Source organism: Triturus cristatus, chromosome 7, assembly GCF_964204655.1.
Source record: "Triturus cristatus chromosome 7, aTriCri1.1, whole genome shotgun sequence".
In the NCBI taxonomy this organism is placed as follows: domain Eukaryota; kingdom Metazoa; phylum Chordata; class Amphibia; order Caudata; family Salamandridae; genus Triturus; species Triturus cristatus.
This window is the reverse complement of record NC_140590.1, coordinates 794904940-794921968: the sequence shown is the minus strand read 5'-3', so window position 1 is coordinate 794921968 and position 17029 is coordinate 794904940. Positions and strand designations below refer to the sequence as shown.

The 17029-nt window shown below is 47.9% G+C and overlaps 1 protein-coding gene across 2 annotated transcripts in view; it reads left to right on the top strand.

Annotated features, from left to right (window-relative positions):
- GALNT10 (polypeptide N-acetylgalactosaminyltransferase 10) overlaps nucleotides 1-17029 on the top strand; it is a 553591-nt gene that overhangs the window by 421277 nt on the left and 115285 nt on the right. For both annotated transcript variants that reach the window (XM_085617641.1, XM_085617642.1), the window contains one exon: nucleotides 1506-1727. In XM_085617641.1, coding sequence (XP_085473767.1) covers nucleotides 1506-1727 — 222 coding nt within the window. The remainder of the gene's footprint in view (nucleotides 1-1505; nucleotides 1728-17029) is intronic.

Sequence of the window (17029 nt, the reverse complement as noted above, 5' to 3'; positions counted from 1 at the left end):
TCAACCTGCCTACCTTTTGACGCTCCACTACATCTATTTAAGGAAGAGGAGAAACTGCACCATCAGGACCCTAAAAGAGCGTTGTTGTTCTATCTTCACCTCATGAGAGAATTCCGGGTGGACGACCAACTCTTCGTGAACTATGTCGAAGCCAAGAAAGGAAGGTCTGTGCAGAAACGGCCCATCTCCCGATGGAGATTGTGCTCTGCATTAAAATCTACTTCGCTTTGGCCAAGAAGCAACCCCTTGAGGGTTTGCATGGTCATTCCACCAGATCTAAGGCTTTGACCACTGCGTTAGCACACATAGTTCCTGTCCTGGACATCTGTCAGGCAGCTGTATGGGTGTCTCTGCACACGTTCACCAAGCACTTCTGCTTGGACAGTCAGGTCTTTCGGGATGAACACTTTGCCTGTTTGGTCCTGTGGTACTTTCAAGTGTGAACTTGTTCCCCAGACACACCTTCGGGGAGGTATTGCTTGGGTATCTATAGGTAAGGAATTTGCAGCTAGAAGTCGCTATCAAACGAACAAGTTGGTAACGCCTTATCTCGACGATTCTAGCTACAGATTCCTTACCGAACCATCCATCCTCACCGCTCTGCAAACCGATTTCTAGGGTTAAGGCTTTCCCCTGTCAGGGCCCAGTTTTCATACAAGCGGTCAATGTTCTTTGTGCCTCCACGATCCTGGTGTGAAAAGTCGTGAAAAGAAACTGGCATCTGTGCGCTGAGGTGACACCTACATAGGCACTGAACATGTTGCTTCTGACACTTATGACACCAACTACGCCAATAAGAGCCGAATTGTGCCATCTAGGGGCTTTTCTTGAGATGGGGTACTGCTCAAGAAACATTTCTGGATCCAGTCTGACACCTTGGGATAATTCTAAGGTTAAAAATCTGCGGCTAGATAGTGTCTCTACCAGATAAGGCATTACCGAAGGAAAGTAATTTGTTCTACGTAATGGTATTAGGCACCAAAACAAAAAGCCATGTCTTCCTTTACTTGCTGCCAAACAAAGTTTTAGGTGTGCTGATCCTGACTAGGTCTATTTACATAGTTGTGCCAGTGCTCATTTGTTTAATGAAAGTAAATGTTTTTTTTCTTAGGGACCAGGGAGAAATTGGCATCCAAGGCTAGTGGAGCTATTCCAGAGGTTGAGATCCTAGGCACACTTCTGGATTTTATCATCTCTGAATCATGATCATAGTGCTACTCTTTACTGTGAGATAATTTTGGTAGCAATCAATGTTTGATATCGTCTTCTGTGACATGTAGTTTACTTTCCTTATGTTACCTGTGGTGTAGCTCAAATGTATATTGAATAAAATGTGCTATTTCACTTCAGGATAACTTGGATTCATATGCTTCGACTAGGGCCTTATTTTTCCTAGAATCGTATCAGTAGTCTTTTTTTATGTGTCCGAAAATGCACACATTTGTACAGTGAGGAGCCTGACAGCTTTCACTGATTGTACCTTATGTCACCCCTTTCCTTTGCAGAATCTGAAGCGAGTGGCTGAGGTCTGGATGGATGAGTATGCGGAGTACATTTACCAGCGCCGTCCTGAGTACAGGCACCTTTCCGCAGGTGATGTAGCTGCACAGAAGGAACTGCGGAACCACCTCAATTGCAAGAGCTTTAAGTGGTTTATGAACGAGGTTGCCTGGGATCTGCCAAATTTCTACCCCCCTGTGGAGCCCCCTGCAGCTGCCTGGGGAGAGGTGGGTTAAGCTAAAAAGACCCAAATAGTGGGACCGCAGCTTATTCACAGACGTGCTTGGCGAAAGTCATAATTTGTGTTTTTATTTCGGCGAGGATGGCATCAGTTAATGAGTTGCAGCACAGAAGCCTTAATTGCACCGGAGGAGTTACACAATATGCTACTGAAACAACCATATATTTTTTTTAAATGGAAAAATTACCCCAGGCCTTTAAGTGTGCTGGTCCCTCTGGGTCTGATGATGGTTAAAAACGGACATTGGAACGGCTCGATACCGAGCCCTATATTTATGTCCTTAAGTCTACTGGCATAAACACTGATCCATTTCTGAACAATTAATGTAAATAACCTATGGTATTCCATGTCGGCGATTAAGTTCCTGTTTATTTTTCTTATTTTACCCAATATTGCATTCCCTAGGAGTGTTAGCTATTTCCAGGCCATTGTGTTTATGTATTTTTTCATGCATCATATTAGTCCTGTATAGTGCATACTTTGCCCACAGGTATATATAGTGAGCCACAATTGAGAACTATGGAGTTGAGCTGAAGACAGTGCTGATTTCTCACAGTGCCAACCTTGTGGGCCAAAAAGTTGTTCAGAATACACAGTCATCCAATCGTTGGCTTCTGAGCTGAGCACACAGAACAATGGTCACATATTCCAGTTGCACTTGTGAGTCTGTGCATATGTGTGTGAAGAAGTTACACTATCAAAATATTGACAAGCAGAAAGTAAAAGAAAATGCAGTGATTACAAGTGAGTGGGTGCATTGTGTGTTTAGGGGTGGTAAAGTGGAGATGTGCATTCAGAAAAGAGGATGATGAAGAGGCAATATGTGAAGTTTAAGATGTGCAGATGGACAAGATGTGGAGAGAAAAAGGGCCTACATGTTTAACATAGTGTGAACATATCTGGTGCGATTGAGACAATCTGAAGACAAGTACTTCTTCCACAGTCTTCAGAAATGTTTAATACAGTGTCTGTCTTAAATTCAATATTATTTGCAACAAAATAATTTTTGTTACTTATTTATCTTATGTGTGGTAAACAGAGACCCCTTTTTGAGACCAAGGGAATAGGGTACTCTTCGCAAGTTAAACAGATAATCCCTTGGCAATAAATAGTCACTTGAACCACTGCTAGATTGAAATCTATCTATGGCCTATTGGACTAACCACACTGACATTGTTTCCAGCCCACCCCACAAGACAAAATCATGTACTAAGTTGTTCAATTGAAAAATTACAAAAACATGTTTTATTTAATTATCACAATCTAAAAAACATTTCTCTAAAACAGATTAAAATCTTATGCACATTTCTCAGACAATTCATATAAAACAATTAATAAAATAATCACAGTTTTACACAGAACATCAATCACAATAAAAGCCACCGAAGAGAAAAAATAAGTTTTTAGACAATATATTCTGTCATTAAAGGAACATATCCTTTGGGGAAATGATTGAACACCCGGCCTGCGTGCACTCCTTATCTTGCAAGTACAGGACCGAGTTACCACTGGGATTATGTTAATCAATATGCGTCGACGCGTTTCGATGATTAGAATTGTAATTCAATCTTTATCAAGACCGTAGTTTACGTTTTTCTCTGTTGTTGTTCCTGACTTCTATGTCCTGTATAGAACAAACATGTATAGAAAGATATTTTTATATTCATCTAATACATAGTGTCTACCCTATAGTAATTAAAAAAAAACACATCCTATACTTTGTCACATCACAATAATAATACCCATTGTCCCTAATTCCATTATGAGGATGCACATAACCTACATTGAGCATTCATAAATTCCTCCCCCCTTCATGAGTGTACTTTAAGCATTGCACAATATTCATAGTAAATCATAGTCTTGTGTAAATACTTTTCAATTTTCACGCTTTTAGGCAGGTGTAAACATATGGCCAAGCCTTTGTACATTCTGAGTATCCTCCCCAAATATTACATGCCATAGTTTATTGGGAGTTAACCCTTGTTTTCCAGTCTCCCGGTCCTTGGTCCCACTAGAGCTGATCACTCTGAAACCCATTAGGCTCTTTTTCCTTTTCTTTCCTGCTCTATTTAAATGTTGACTGGGAGACATAGTTCAATTACCTTTTGCAAGAAGAAAGTCCAATCAAACTTCACCACATTAAGAAACCCGTTATCTTAGTCACCTGGGTCTGCTTCTATTTAAAACTGCAATATATCTCTAAAATGACAAAAAGTAAACAATTTCTACATCAGCCTCCATATGAGTTCTTATCTCATGTAGACAGTGTGTGTTCAGTTTCAGAAAAGAAAATTGAGCGCCTACCTCATTTTAAACAAGTTATTTGTCTATGTCCCACACCGTTGCATCTGCTCAACGCCTCAAATTAGGCTTGTGAAAAAGATTGCCATCACCTATGAACGAAATCATAATATTTGCTAGGTGGCCACCTTCACCCTATACCTCAAGCTAAATAGCTATTATTCTATTTTCATACCTTAGTACTGCATTCCTTATAGGCATGCGGCTCCCGACTGTCACTTGTTCTCCACGGGTCGAGGGGATTTTACAATGCTCCACCACCTCTTCCTTGTCGTGCTGCATGAATAATGGAAAAAAACAGATCTGTCACGCGCCCCTTAGAACTGTATGGGATATATTTTAAATGAGTTATCTTGATGCCCGCGGTCGATTTTAAACAGGGGAAGGATGGTGCCCCGGGAGCCAATTATCTTCTATAAAGTCCTCACTCCCGAGGCCGCTATTACCCTTAAGGTGATCACCTGGATACTGCGCTACCCTCCCCTCCTTCAAAACCGCTGCACTCGCAGTCGCTCGCTCGTGTCCTTACCTCCTCAAATGTAGCGGTTTGCCTAGATGTGCATCTTCCTTGTGGTGTTCAATATGACAAATGCCCGCGTGGACGCCTTGGTTCAAATGGGGCAGTGTCCATTCCTGTTGGCTGCCCCAACCACGGTCATATCATATGATCGGCTTGTGCTGACTCTGCCCATCTTAGCCTGAAAGCCAAACAGTCTGCGATCTATTCTACATTGATTTGAACACAGCATGTCAAATAATACTTTCTCTTCAATCTGGTCTCATATCTTAGTTATTAAGTATTTAGCCAAACCGGGTGGCACTAATTGCATGTGGCCACCTCTATTGTGACCGGGATAACAGTCACCCGTTCCTATATTAACGTGCACCCATCCTTGCTTACCCTCCGTCCCCGCAATGGACTGACGCACGTCTTAGCGGGAATACTGTTTCATAGTGCATTATTCCAACCAAAATCAGGTCAAGTTTAAAGACTGCTTCCATGCCTGTGAGAGAGGCCAATCAGTTTATTTAAACCCTCATTAAAAACGTGAACATTATTGATATCCACCCACATTGTAGTCCCATCCCACTGTAATGTCCCCTCATTGATTGGCCAGTATCCTCATCCAGTCCTCTCTGGTATTCAATCCAGTATCCACAGTGTTCAAATAACACATAAACCATTGTTCCCTTCTTTTCCTTCTCGCGTCCAAATCCCCATCTCTTCTATTTACACTAATTTTCTCAAGTATGAACCATTGGAATTGGTCACAGTCATGTCCCAATCTTGTGTAATGATCGGCTAATGGCGCATTTTCCTTTCTCGTTCTTATTGCGGATTTGTGCTCAAGAAGGCGGATACGCAGTTCTCTACTGGTCTCCCCTACATAACCTAGCCCGCATGGGCAGGTCAGTAGGTGTATTACATTTTTGCTGCGACATTTGTTCAAGGTTGTCGCTGTCTTGCCAGCAAATACCATGCTTTTTCTTTCTCTGCATTGTGGACATATAGAACACAATCCACACTTGTAATCCCCCACTTCTTTTCTTCCACTTAATTTAAGTTGGTTCTCTGTGTTTGTGGGATATGTCCTCACCAGAGAGTTGCAAATGGTCTTATTGCGTCTAAAGGAGAAGAGGGGTTTTTCTAATTATGTTGTTGCACCATGGTTGAGGATCTTCCAATTTCTATTCACTATGTTTTTAATTTTGTTACTCAAGCTTGAAAATTGGCTGACAAAAACAACTCTATTATTCTCCTTATCCTTCTTTTCTTTGTTAATATCTAAGAGACAGTCCCAATTGTAAAATCGGGCTCTCTTGAAGGACTATTTAATAAGTTTACCAGGATAGCCTCTGTCTCTCAATTTCTTCTTTAGAGTCTCTGCATGGTTGTAAAATTCCGTGAGTGTGGTACAATTGCGTCGCAGTCGTAGGAACTTCCCAAAGGAAATATTGTCCTTCTGCGATCGAGGATGATTACTTCCATATTGTAATAAAGTATTTTTGTCCGTAGGCTTTGTGTATAGCTCCACTTGTAATTCATCCTCTACACTCTTTAACCTAATTTCCAAAAACTCCACACTAGAGTCACTAAAGTGTGCTGTGAATTTAAGGTTTGAGTCCCCCAAATTGAGCCACTGTAAAAACTGCTCTAAATCACTGCTGGCACCGTTCCAGATGAAAATGATATAATCTATGAAACGATACTAGCAAGTGATGTTTTCGTAATAGGGTGCCATCTCATTATAAATGTGTTTCTGCTCAAAATCACTCCCGTAGAGACAGGCTAAACTAGGGGCACAGGTGGGCCCCATGCTAGTCCCCTTGATCTGTTTATATAGCTCGTCTTTGTAGAGAAAAATGTTGTTTTTAAGAACCGTGGTGATACACACCATTATAAAATCCTTGTTACCCCCATTCAGATCCTCTTGGTCCAGGGTGGATGAAATCACCCGAATTGTATTGTCCTGGGGTATATTTGTATACAGGACTTCAATGTCCAGGGTGACCAGGAGCTGAGTCACCTTGTTGAAGCCCTTCCCCTCAAAAATTGAAATGGCATGTGCTGTGTCTTTTAAATAAGACCTCTGTTTGTGGACTATCAGATTTAAAAAGAAATCCACGTATTTGCTTAGTGGCTCCATCGTGGAGCCCAAACTGCTCACTGTCGGTCTCATCGGGGGTTGGACACACTTTTGTGCACCTAAGGCAATCCATAGATCGCTGGGAGGACTTGATGCATGTTCAATAAGAACTTGTATTCATTCGCACATATCCATCCCTCTTCCCTACCTCGGGTAAGTAGACTCACTACCTCCTTCTTAAGATCACTGATTGCTGAAAAGCAAATTATTTTTTTGTGATCCTCTACATTAAGAAGTTCTGCATTCTTCTATCATAATCAAGAAATGTTTTTTAGATTGTGATATCAATAATTGAATAAAACATGTTTTTGTAATTTTTCAATTAAACAACTTAGTACATGATTTTGTCTTGTGGGGTGGGCTGGAAACAATATCAGTGTAGTTAGTCCAATAGGCCATAGATAGATTTCAATCTAGCAGTGGTTCAAGTGACTCTATTTATTGCCCAAGGGATTATCTGTTTAACCTATTTATCTTATACAGCTATCAACTATTGACACAGCTAATGGTCCTGGCTGGTTTTAGGTGTATGTCGGTTGTTGTGTTAAATGTTTTCATGCAATAACAGAAAGCTCTGATGAGATCCAAAATACTGGCCAGATGGCACACTATATGAATAGCAGAAATTTAGTTTACATATCTGAAAGAGACAATTAGTTATGGACTCCACACCTTAGAATTACCCCCAGGCGTCCGACTGGATACAGAGAATTTTTTCTTCAGCAGTACCCCTGCGCGTCGATAGGTGGCGTTGGTCGACTCCATGTTCGTTAGCGTCATGGTTGCCGGAATGACGTTGCGGTATCTACTTAGATGCCGCCCTCGCGCGCTGACGTCATTTCTTTCTTTTTCCGTGCCAGCCAGCGCAGATCTGGAGAGAGTGGTACCTAGAGTCACTTTTTGACTTGCTTTTTGTGACATTTTGTCGGTCTTTTTGAGTCATTCGACTCCTGGTGCACGCAGGGATGACCCGTCCTCAAGCCGGCTTCAAGGCTAGTGACTCCTGTCACAAACTTATGTCGGTTATGGACCCACACCTTCTGTGCCTTTGGTGCTTGGAGCGTGACCACAACCAAAAGTAATGCTCTGACTGTCTGGCCATGAACCCAAAGTCTTTGTGGGACCGGTCCCGAAAGCTTATTGAGGCCCGGCAGTCCGCTCCACGCCATTCGAGGTCCCAGTCGAGAGGGAGGTCGCAGGACCGGCCGCTGAGTCGTCACCACCACTCTTCATCCATGTCTTCGTCTTCAAGTAAGTCGAAGCACAAAAGAAGGCGAAGAAGCACCATCACTCTTCGCGTTCTCCCCGTTCGTCGGGCGACGCGGGAAGCTGAAGGTAGTCGTACCGCTCCGCCTGCGGAGCCTGTTGGTCGACAACAGCCTTCCCTCCCTATCTGGGAGCAAGAGCAACCCCTGCCCAGCTTTGAAGCTTTTACGAAGCCTTGCATTCCATCTTCGTGCAGTCGGACTCCAATGGCGTGCCCTTGGGACCCGTGGACTCAGTTGGGAGCTCTAGGCCTTCGATGCCGGCGGCTTTGGCGCCGCAGGGCCCACAAGGATCCAGGCCTGGATCCGGATTGGCGCCGGTCGAGCTCGTGACACCTCCGGCGCCAAATCCAGTGACGACACGTCCGCCCCCTCCGACGCCAGTTGTGTCCCCAGCTGACAGCGACCACCGCCTCCCCCTCGATGTAGACTCGGAGCCGGACTGACGTCGGCCGGTACTTTTGTACCATTGTTCTCTCCTGGTGTTCCCTATCACCCTGAGTGGCTACAAGAGGAGGGTGAGGAGAACTGGGAGGGGTCTGTGGACCCTCTAGCAGACCAGTTGGAAGAACTGGACTGGAGAGAGGAGTTGGGTGAGGCCAGTGGTCTGGATACGTCCCCAGACCTTGGCATGCTTTCTCCCCTTACCGTGGCTACTGAGGAGGGGTGCATCTTACGTAGTGGTGTTGCGTAGGGCGGCCGAGGCCTTAAACCTCGAGCTTCCTATGGTGGCAGTCAGGACTAACCTTCTGACTAAGGTGCTTCAGCCGGCAGCAACCTCTTTGGAGCACCTGTTGCCTTTCAATGAGGCTCTCACGGACATCCTTTTGGGCACCTGGTCCAAGCCCAACACAGGGGCCCCTGTGGATAGGATGATTGCCCGATGCCACCAGCCGCCCCGGGTGACCCCATTTTCCTCTCCCAACACCCCACCCCTGAGAGCTTGGTGGTCCAAGTCTCGACTTCCAAGGGCTCATTCCCTAACGCACCAACTGGTAAGGAATCCAAGAAGCTGAACCACCTTGGGAAGAATGTTTTCTTCCTCCAGCTTAGGACTGCGGTCGGTGAACACCACATGTCTCTTGGACCATTACTCCCACTCTGTGTGAAACACGGTTGCGCAGGTGCTGGCACAGTGCCCGGAGGAAGCCCGGGCAGTGCTCTCCCGTGCTGTTGCCGAAGGGATAGACGCAGCGAAGTTCGCCATCCGGTGTAGGCTGGACACGGCCGACTCACTAGCCAGGATGATTTCCTCGTCAGTAGCACTGAGACGCTACGCCTGGTTAAGGTACTGGCTTTTCGGGGGATGTCCAAGCAACATTTTTGGACATGCCCTTTGATGGCCGTCGCCTGTTTGGCGACAAGGTAGACAACGCGCTCAAGCCCTTTAAGGATTCAAGGGCTACTGCCAGAACCTTAGGCCTCGCTTCCGCCTCCCACCCAGCGCAGTCTGCTTTTCGCCCCTTTCGTGGTTACGTGCCACGTTCCACCCAGAGCCACAGGCCTGGGAAAGCTGTCCAGCCTCTGTGCGGCCGGAGACATGGATCCCACTGCCGTGGGCCAGGAGCCAGTGGGTGGGCTAGTCTTCCAGCGCCCCCTCTGCAACATCAGTGGGCGGCAGGATTCACCATCACCTCCCCCCACTGGCTCAAGATCACGTCGGACAGGTGGGTTTTGCAGATAGTCCGAAGGGGCTGCTCCCTCCCCTTCAAGACTACCCCTCCATCCATGCCTCCTCAATTCCATCGCATGTCGGAGGATCACCTGTCTCTTCTCCAACAGGAAGTTATGGCTCTCTTGGCCAAAGGAGCCATCAGGCGCGTTCCTGCACCAGAAGTAGATCGTGGCTGTTAATCCCATTACTTTCTAGTGCCCAAGAAGGACAAGCGCCTGTGTCCTATCTTGGATCTCAGGAACGTCAACCGCTTCCTCCGGAAGGAGAAGTTCAAGATGTTGACACTGGCTCAGGTCCTGTCTGCTCTCGACCCTGGAGACTGGATGGTAGCTTTGGACTTTCAGGACGCCTATTTTCACATCCCCCTCCTGCCGGCCCACTGGCATTACCTACGGTTCATGGTAGGCCATGAGCACTTTCAGTTTACCGTGCTCCACTTTAACCTTACAAGTGCCCCTCGGGGATTCACGAAAGTGATGGCGGTGGTCGCAGCTCATCTGCGCAGATCATGGGTTCCAGTCTTCCCCCTATCTCGACAACTGGCTGTTGAAGGCGAGCTCACCCCAGGCTGTCTTTTCCCACCTCCAGACTACAGCCGCACTCCTGCATTCACTGGGGTTCACCATCAATGTGCCGAATTCACACCTGATTCCCTCTCAATCTCCTTGTCATCTGGGCGTTTCTGGACACAGCGCAGTTTCGGGCTTATCCTCCCGAGCAGCGAGTCCAGGATATTCGGGCTATGATTCAGATCTTTCAGCCTCTATCCCAGGTTTTGGTCAGAGTGACCCTGAGGCTACTGGGCCTCATGGCCTCCTGCGTCCTGCTGGTGGACTATGCCTGGTGGTCTGCAGTGGGACCTGAAGTTCCAGTGGGCATAGCATATGGGGAATCTTTCCGATTGCGTCCAGATCTCGGAGGGCACTGCATGCCAATTGCAGTGGTGGCTGACGAACCAGGATTGGATCAATGGCAGATTTCTCTCCCTTCCCCAACCAGAGTTCACAGTGGAGACAGATGCATCACTGCTGGGGTGGGGTGGCCAAATGAGAGAGGCAGAGATCAGAGGCCTCTGGTCTCCGGCGGAGTCCGGGCTCCACATCAACCTTCTGGAGCTTCGTGCAATTCGGCTTACACTAAAGGCATCCCTTCCCTCTGTCCGGGGAAGAGTAGTGCAGGTGTTCACGGACAACACCACCGCCATGTGGTACTGCAACAAACAGAGCGGGTGGGGTCGTGGACCCTATATCAAGAGGCTCTCCGCCTTTGGACATGGCTGGAACATCAGGGCATATCTCTTGTAGTTCAACATCTGGCAGGTTCTCTGAACACCAGGGTGGACGAACTCAGTTGCAGGTGCATGATGGATCACGAATGGCATTTTCACTCGGATGTGGTGCAAGGTCTCTTTGAGCAGTGGGGAGAGCCGTGGTTAGATCTATTCGCCACTGAAGAGAACGGCAATGTCAGCAGTTCTGCGCGTTGGAATGGCGATGCTTTTCGTCGTGAGTGGAGTTGCGGTCTTCGATATGGCTTTCCGCCTATACCACTTCCTATACCACTTCTGCCCAGAGTTCTGAAGAAGATTGGGCCCAAGTCATTCTTGTGGCTCCGGATTGGTATCCCGAGCTATTACGCATGGCCATCGATCCTCCAATCAGACTGCTTCTTTGGGAGGATCTTCTGTCGCAGCAGCAGGGGATTTTCCTCCACCCGAACCTGTCTAGCCTCCACCTCCTTGCGTGGAGATTGAGCAGCGTCATTTGACAGCTTGCGACCTTCCTCCCGAAGTCTGCAATGTTATCTTGCCAGCCAGGCGTCCCTCCACCAAAACGGTATACTGTAGATGGAACAAGTTTGTGGCATGGTGCGCAGCAAAGGCTGTGGATCCCCTTTCTGCCCCCCTTTCAGAGGTTCTCCTCTTCATTCTTTCTTTCACCCAGCAGGGCTCTGCTCTGGGCACTCTCAAGGGCTATCTTTCGGCCATTTCGGCCTTCCTTCAGCTGCCTGACCAGCCTTCTCTTTTCAAGTCGCCTATTGTAAATCGCTTCTTTAAGGGTATTACTCACTTGTTTCCTCCAACTTCCTTTGAGCCGCTACATAACTGTCCTCCCAGACTTCTGACACTTACGACTGCCTTTCTAGTTGCCATCACCTCTTCTCGCAGGGTGAGTGAGCGTCAAGTCCTTTCTTCTAAACCTCTTTTCCTGGGTGTTCAACCGGACAAAGTTGTCCTTCGCACTAGGCCTTCTTTCCTTCCCAAAATGGTTACCTCTTTCACATAGGACAGACTATCACTTTGCCCACCTTCTCGCCCCTGCATCCTTCTAAAGAGGAAGAGAGTTTCCACCGTCTGAAGCAAAAACATGCGCTTTCTTTCTATCTGGATCGAACAAAACAATTCCGGGTGGATGACCATCTCTTTGTTGGCAATGTGGGCGGCAAGAAACGTCGGGCTGTGCAAAAACAGACCATCTTCCGATAGGTCGTTCTTTGCATGAAAATCTGCAACTTCTTAGCAAAAAAGTAATCTCCAGTGGGTAAACAGGGCGATGGCAGCCACTACTGCTTTGGGACGTCGAGTCCCCTTCTTGACATCTGCCAGGCAGCTTCGTGGGCTTCACTGCACACGTTTACCAAACAATAATGCCAGGACAGCCAAGTCCGGAGAGACCGCTTCTTTGGCCGTTCAGTTCTCCAGGACTTTCTGGTGTGAACTTGGTTAGCAGACCCACCTCCGGGGTTGGTATTGCTCGGGTATCTATTCTAAGGTGAGGAATCCATAACTAATTGTCTCTTTCAGATGAACAAGTTACTTACCTTAGGTAACAATATATCTGTAAGAGACATAGATTAGTTATGGATTCCTCACCGCCCCACCCATCCTCCCCGTTCTGCGAACTGACATCTAGGGTAAGGGACTCCCTTTCAGGGCCCTAGTTTTGGGCACCAGTGGTCAGTTTCTTCCATGGCTCTGCGCTTCTGGCGTGGAATGTCGTTTAATGAACTGACAGCGCGCGAGGACAGCATCTAAGTAGATACCACGACGTCATTACGGCGACCACAACGCCAATGACGAACGTGGAGTCGACCGACGCCACCTATCGACAAGCAAGGGTACTGCTGAAGAAAAATTCTCCGGATCCAGTCTGATTCCTGGGGGTAATTCTAAGGTAAGGAATCCATAACTAATCTGTCTCTTACAGATATATCGTTACAGAAGGTAAGTAAAATGTTCGTTTAAGCCATACCCTTAATTATATAGGGCACACAACGCTTTTAGAGGACTCCCTACACACCCTTACTTTTATCATGCAAGGGGAAGAGCAAAGAAACCTCTGTGTCTGTATCATAATCTCCCAGGGAATCTGCGCCAGGTAGAAATAGGGCAGCAGCACAAAGATAAAAAGATCACAGACTTCCCTGCTCTATCCTGACCCTCACTAGCTAGGCGACTGCAGATGCTTCCGCAAGTTCCTCCATTGACCCAGTCATACCATGGCCTCTTTATAAATCACTCATGCACCTACTACTTGTGACCCAAGGAAGAGATAATCCTGCTTGCTACTGCCTACTCTGTCCATTCAAGTGCAGTCGCAGTTATGGAGGCTTTGGGGAATGGGCAAGCCACAACACTTCCACAATCGCAACAAAGCCTTGTCTGCTTACAGCTTCATCAGACACCGGGCAGCGTTACAGCCCCTTGCTGGCCATTTCTGTTTGTGTTATATAATCTATTGATTATCTTCTAACCACAGATTACTGACCTTAGAATATTCCCTAGACGTCGGGCTGGATCTGGAAGTTTTCGAGTTGTATCTCCACATGCCAATAGGTGGCATCATTTGGCTCGGTGCAGCTCTTGCCAGAAGTGACACGCATGGTGCCTATATAGAAGTCACCCTGGTGCACTGACATTTTTTCTTTCCTTCCCGCACCTGATAGCTCTTATACGTGATGAGCTGCCCCCAGTTGTTTTTTGACAGTTTTTTTCTCAACCTTTTGTCAAACTTTTTTTGAGAGATTTCTCTCCTAGTGTGACAGGGATGTCCCCAAAGAAACCTACTTGTTTAATACCATGTGGTGCCCGTCATAGGCAGATGTTGCGATAGACCCACACTTAGTTTGTCTGTGGTGCTTGGAGAGGGGCTGCAACTCCGAGACCAGCAAGGACTGCCATACCATGCACCTGTAGGCGATGGAGTGTTCCCTCAAGTTCCTCACCGCTTGGTGTTGGACGACCCAGCAATGCTCAAGATCTCGGTTGTGCCGAAGGTCCTGGGACAGCTTGCGGAGCTGCACCGGGTGGTCATTGTCTCCTCATTCAAAGTCGTCGGGTAAGTCTCACCACTAAAAGAATTGAAGAGGTCTTTGACTTTGCACCGCCTGTCTAAATCCTTGAACGAGATGCTGGAGCGTCTGCATTCCAGGACCCCGCTTCGGCGGAGCCTGAGACAGGGTCCACTCTGTGCTCCCCTTACTTCCCCAGAGCCAGAGCAACCCCCGTCCCACTGAAAGACTTCTATGAGGCTATTCATCTCATATTTGGGTGGTCCCACCCTCTATGCAGCACGTTCAGGCCCCACAGGTTTGGGTGGGGTCTCCACTGGATCCCCAATGACTGGCACCATGGATGCCAGCTGAGCACCTTGAATCCGCCCTAGGATCCAGAGCAGGCCCACCTGCGAGACTGCAACCTTCCTTGGTGCCTGTTTCTGTACGTGCAAGGTGGACCCCCACCGTCGCAGTGCTGGGTGGGTGTCATCCAATGACGGTATCTGCGCCAACTAGGACCATACCCTCCGGGTTCGAGCAAGTGCATTTTACATTCGACAGTCGACTGGAGAGGGAGTCAAATGGGAGGGGTCTGGGAACCCTTATGGATACCAGCATCCCCTAAACGATACTGATGATAGTGGGTTAGACACCTCAAGGGAGACTGGCTTGGTCTATTCCCCTACCATGACTATGGAGGAGGGTGCCTCATTTGCTGTGGCGGTGCACAGGGCGAATGAGATCTTGGACCTTCAGGTGCTTAAGCTGGGAGTTGCCCCTTCTGAACCCATAATCTCCTTTAATGAAGCCCTTACCAATGTACTACTTGGGGCCTGGTCCAAGCCCTGTGTAGGGGTTCCTGTGCACAGGACAATTGCCTGCCTCCATCCCCCCTCTCCTGAGGACTCTAGTTTCCTTATCCAACAATCTACTCCTGGGAGCTTGATGGTCTAAGCCTCCACCTCTTCGGTCAGTCCTAGTGCGTTTCATTCCACTGGGTAGGGAATACCACAGGATGGCTACCTTTGGGAAGATGTTCTCTTCTGCCAGCCTAGTACTGCTGTAGGTGATCACAGAGTGCCTCTTGGGCTGATACACCCATATGAAACGGGATTCAGTTGCACAAGTGCTGCCTATGGTCTCAGACGAGGCCCTAGGCATACTCTCCCAAGCTATTGTTGATCGGAGAGACACAGCAAAGTTGACCATTAAATGTGGACTGGACACGTCAGACTAGCAGGGCAGAGCCATTTGATCCTCTGTGGCCCTTAGGCTTTACACCTGACTGAGAACCACTAGATTTTCAGGGGATGTCCAGGCCTCGCTCTTAGATGCTCCCTTTGATGCCTTTTTTTTTTGGTGAGAAGGTGGACTTTACGCTGGAGTGCTTTAAGGAGGTCAGAGCTAAGGCAAGGTCCTTGGGCTTCTCCATGGCCCTTTCCAACCACAGTCTGCCTTCCACCCATTTTGTGCCCATGGAAGGGGTTTCCAACCACATTCATTCCCTCCCAGCCAGCACAGCCAACAGGCTTCCCAGCCTTTTTGCGGCCGGGATGCAATTCCTACAGACCACGCGGGACAGGTACCCAGGGGTCGAGCCAGTCCACCACCCCCTTGGCAGCTTCCAAACTCCATTATTTTGCCCTCCTACCAACATGGGCACCCAGTGGGGGGGCAGGAAACACCATCACCCGCACCACTGGAGGTCAATAACATCCAACCGGTGGGTTTTACAGATTGTCCAGAAGGTTTACTCCATTCTCTTTCTGGAAAACCCTCCTTGCATGCCACTTACTTAAAACAAACCACTATCTCTCGCTGCTCCGTCAAGAAGTGTTGGCTCTTTTGGCCAAGGGAGCCATCGAGAGGGTGCTGGTATCTGAAGTGGGTAATGGTTGCTATTCCTGCTACTGTCTTGTACCTAAATAGGACAGAGACCTTTGTCCTATACTCGACCTGTGCCTTCTCAACTTTTCCTGCAGAAGTAGCTCAGGATGCTCACCTTAGCTCAAATCCGGACTACCCTGGAGGTAGCATTGGACTTGCAGGACTCATATTTCCACATCCCCTTGCCTGCCCGCAGGCGTTACCTGCGGTTCACGATGGGCCTAGAGCCCTTTCAATTAACTATGCTCCCCTTAGGCCTCACCAGCGCCCCCATCTCTCCGACATGGTCCAGATTTCGGAGGGAACTGCAAAAGACCTGCATTGGTGGCTGACGAACTGCGATTGGGTCAGTGGCAGATCCCTTTCCCACCCAGAGCTAATTTTAGTGACCATGTGTCACTCTTGGGCTGGGGCGGCCATCTGGGAGAGGTGAAGATCAGAGGACTCTGGCGACCGGCTGAGTTTGGGCTTCACAACAACCTGGTGGAGCCTCGGGTGATCTGATTGGCATTGAAAGCCTTCCTTCGATAGAGGGAAGGCTGGTGCAGGTGTTCGTGGACAGCACCACCGCCATGTGTACTGCATCAAAGATGGCTGGGTGGGGTTGTGGACCCTATATCAAGAGGCCCTGCGTCTCTGGACATAGTTTAACATCTGAGCATTTCCATGGTGGTTCAACACCTGGCAGATTCTCTGAATACCATGGTGGACAAACTCGGCCGTCGATGCCTAGCGGATCACGAATGGCGTCTCTAGTGGAGGTGGTGTAAGGTCTCTTTTAAGAGTCGAGAGAGCCTTCGGTAGATCTGTTTGCCACTGCTGAGAACATGCAGTGTCATCAGTTCTTCACGCTGGGGTTTCCAAGGCAGCTCTCGCTCATAGAGGCTTTTCATCTCGAGTGGAGCTCCAGCCTATACCACTTCTGCCCAGAGTTCTCAAGAAGATAAGGAATGACCGGCCCCAATTCATTCTTGTGGCTCTGTATTGGGCAAGGAGAGTCTGGTATCCTGAGCTATTGAGCATGAGCATTGGTCCTTCAGTCAGAATACCTCTTCTGGAGGATTTTCTGTTGCAGCAACAGGGGAGGCTCCTGTATCTGAACCTGCGCACGTCGAGATTGAGAGGCAGCAGTTGACCGCTTTCGACCTTCCTCCTGAAGTCTTCGATATTATTCTGGCAGCCAGGCATCCATCCCCTAAAACGGTATATGCCTGCTTATGAGATACATTAGTGACGT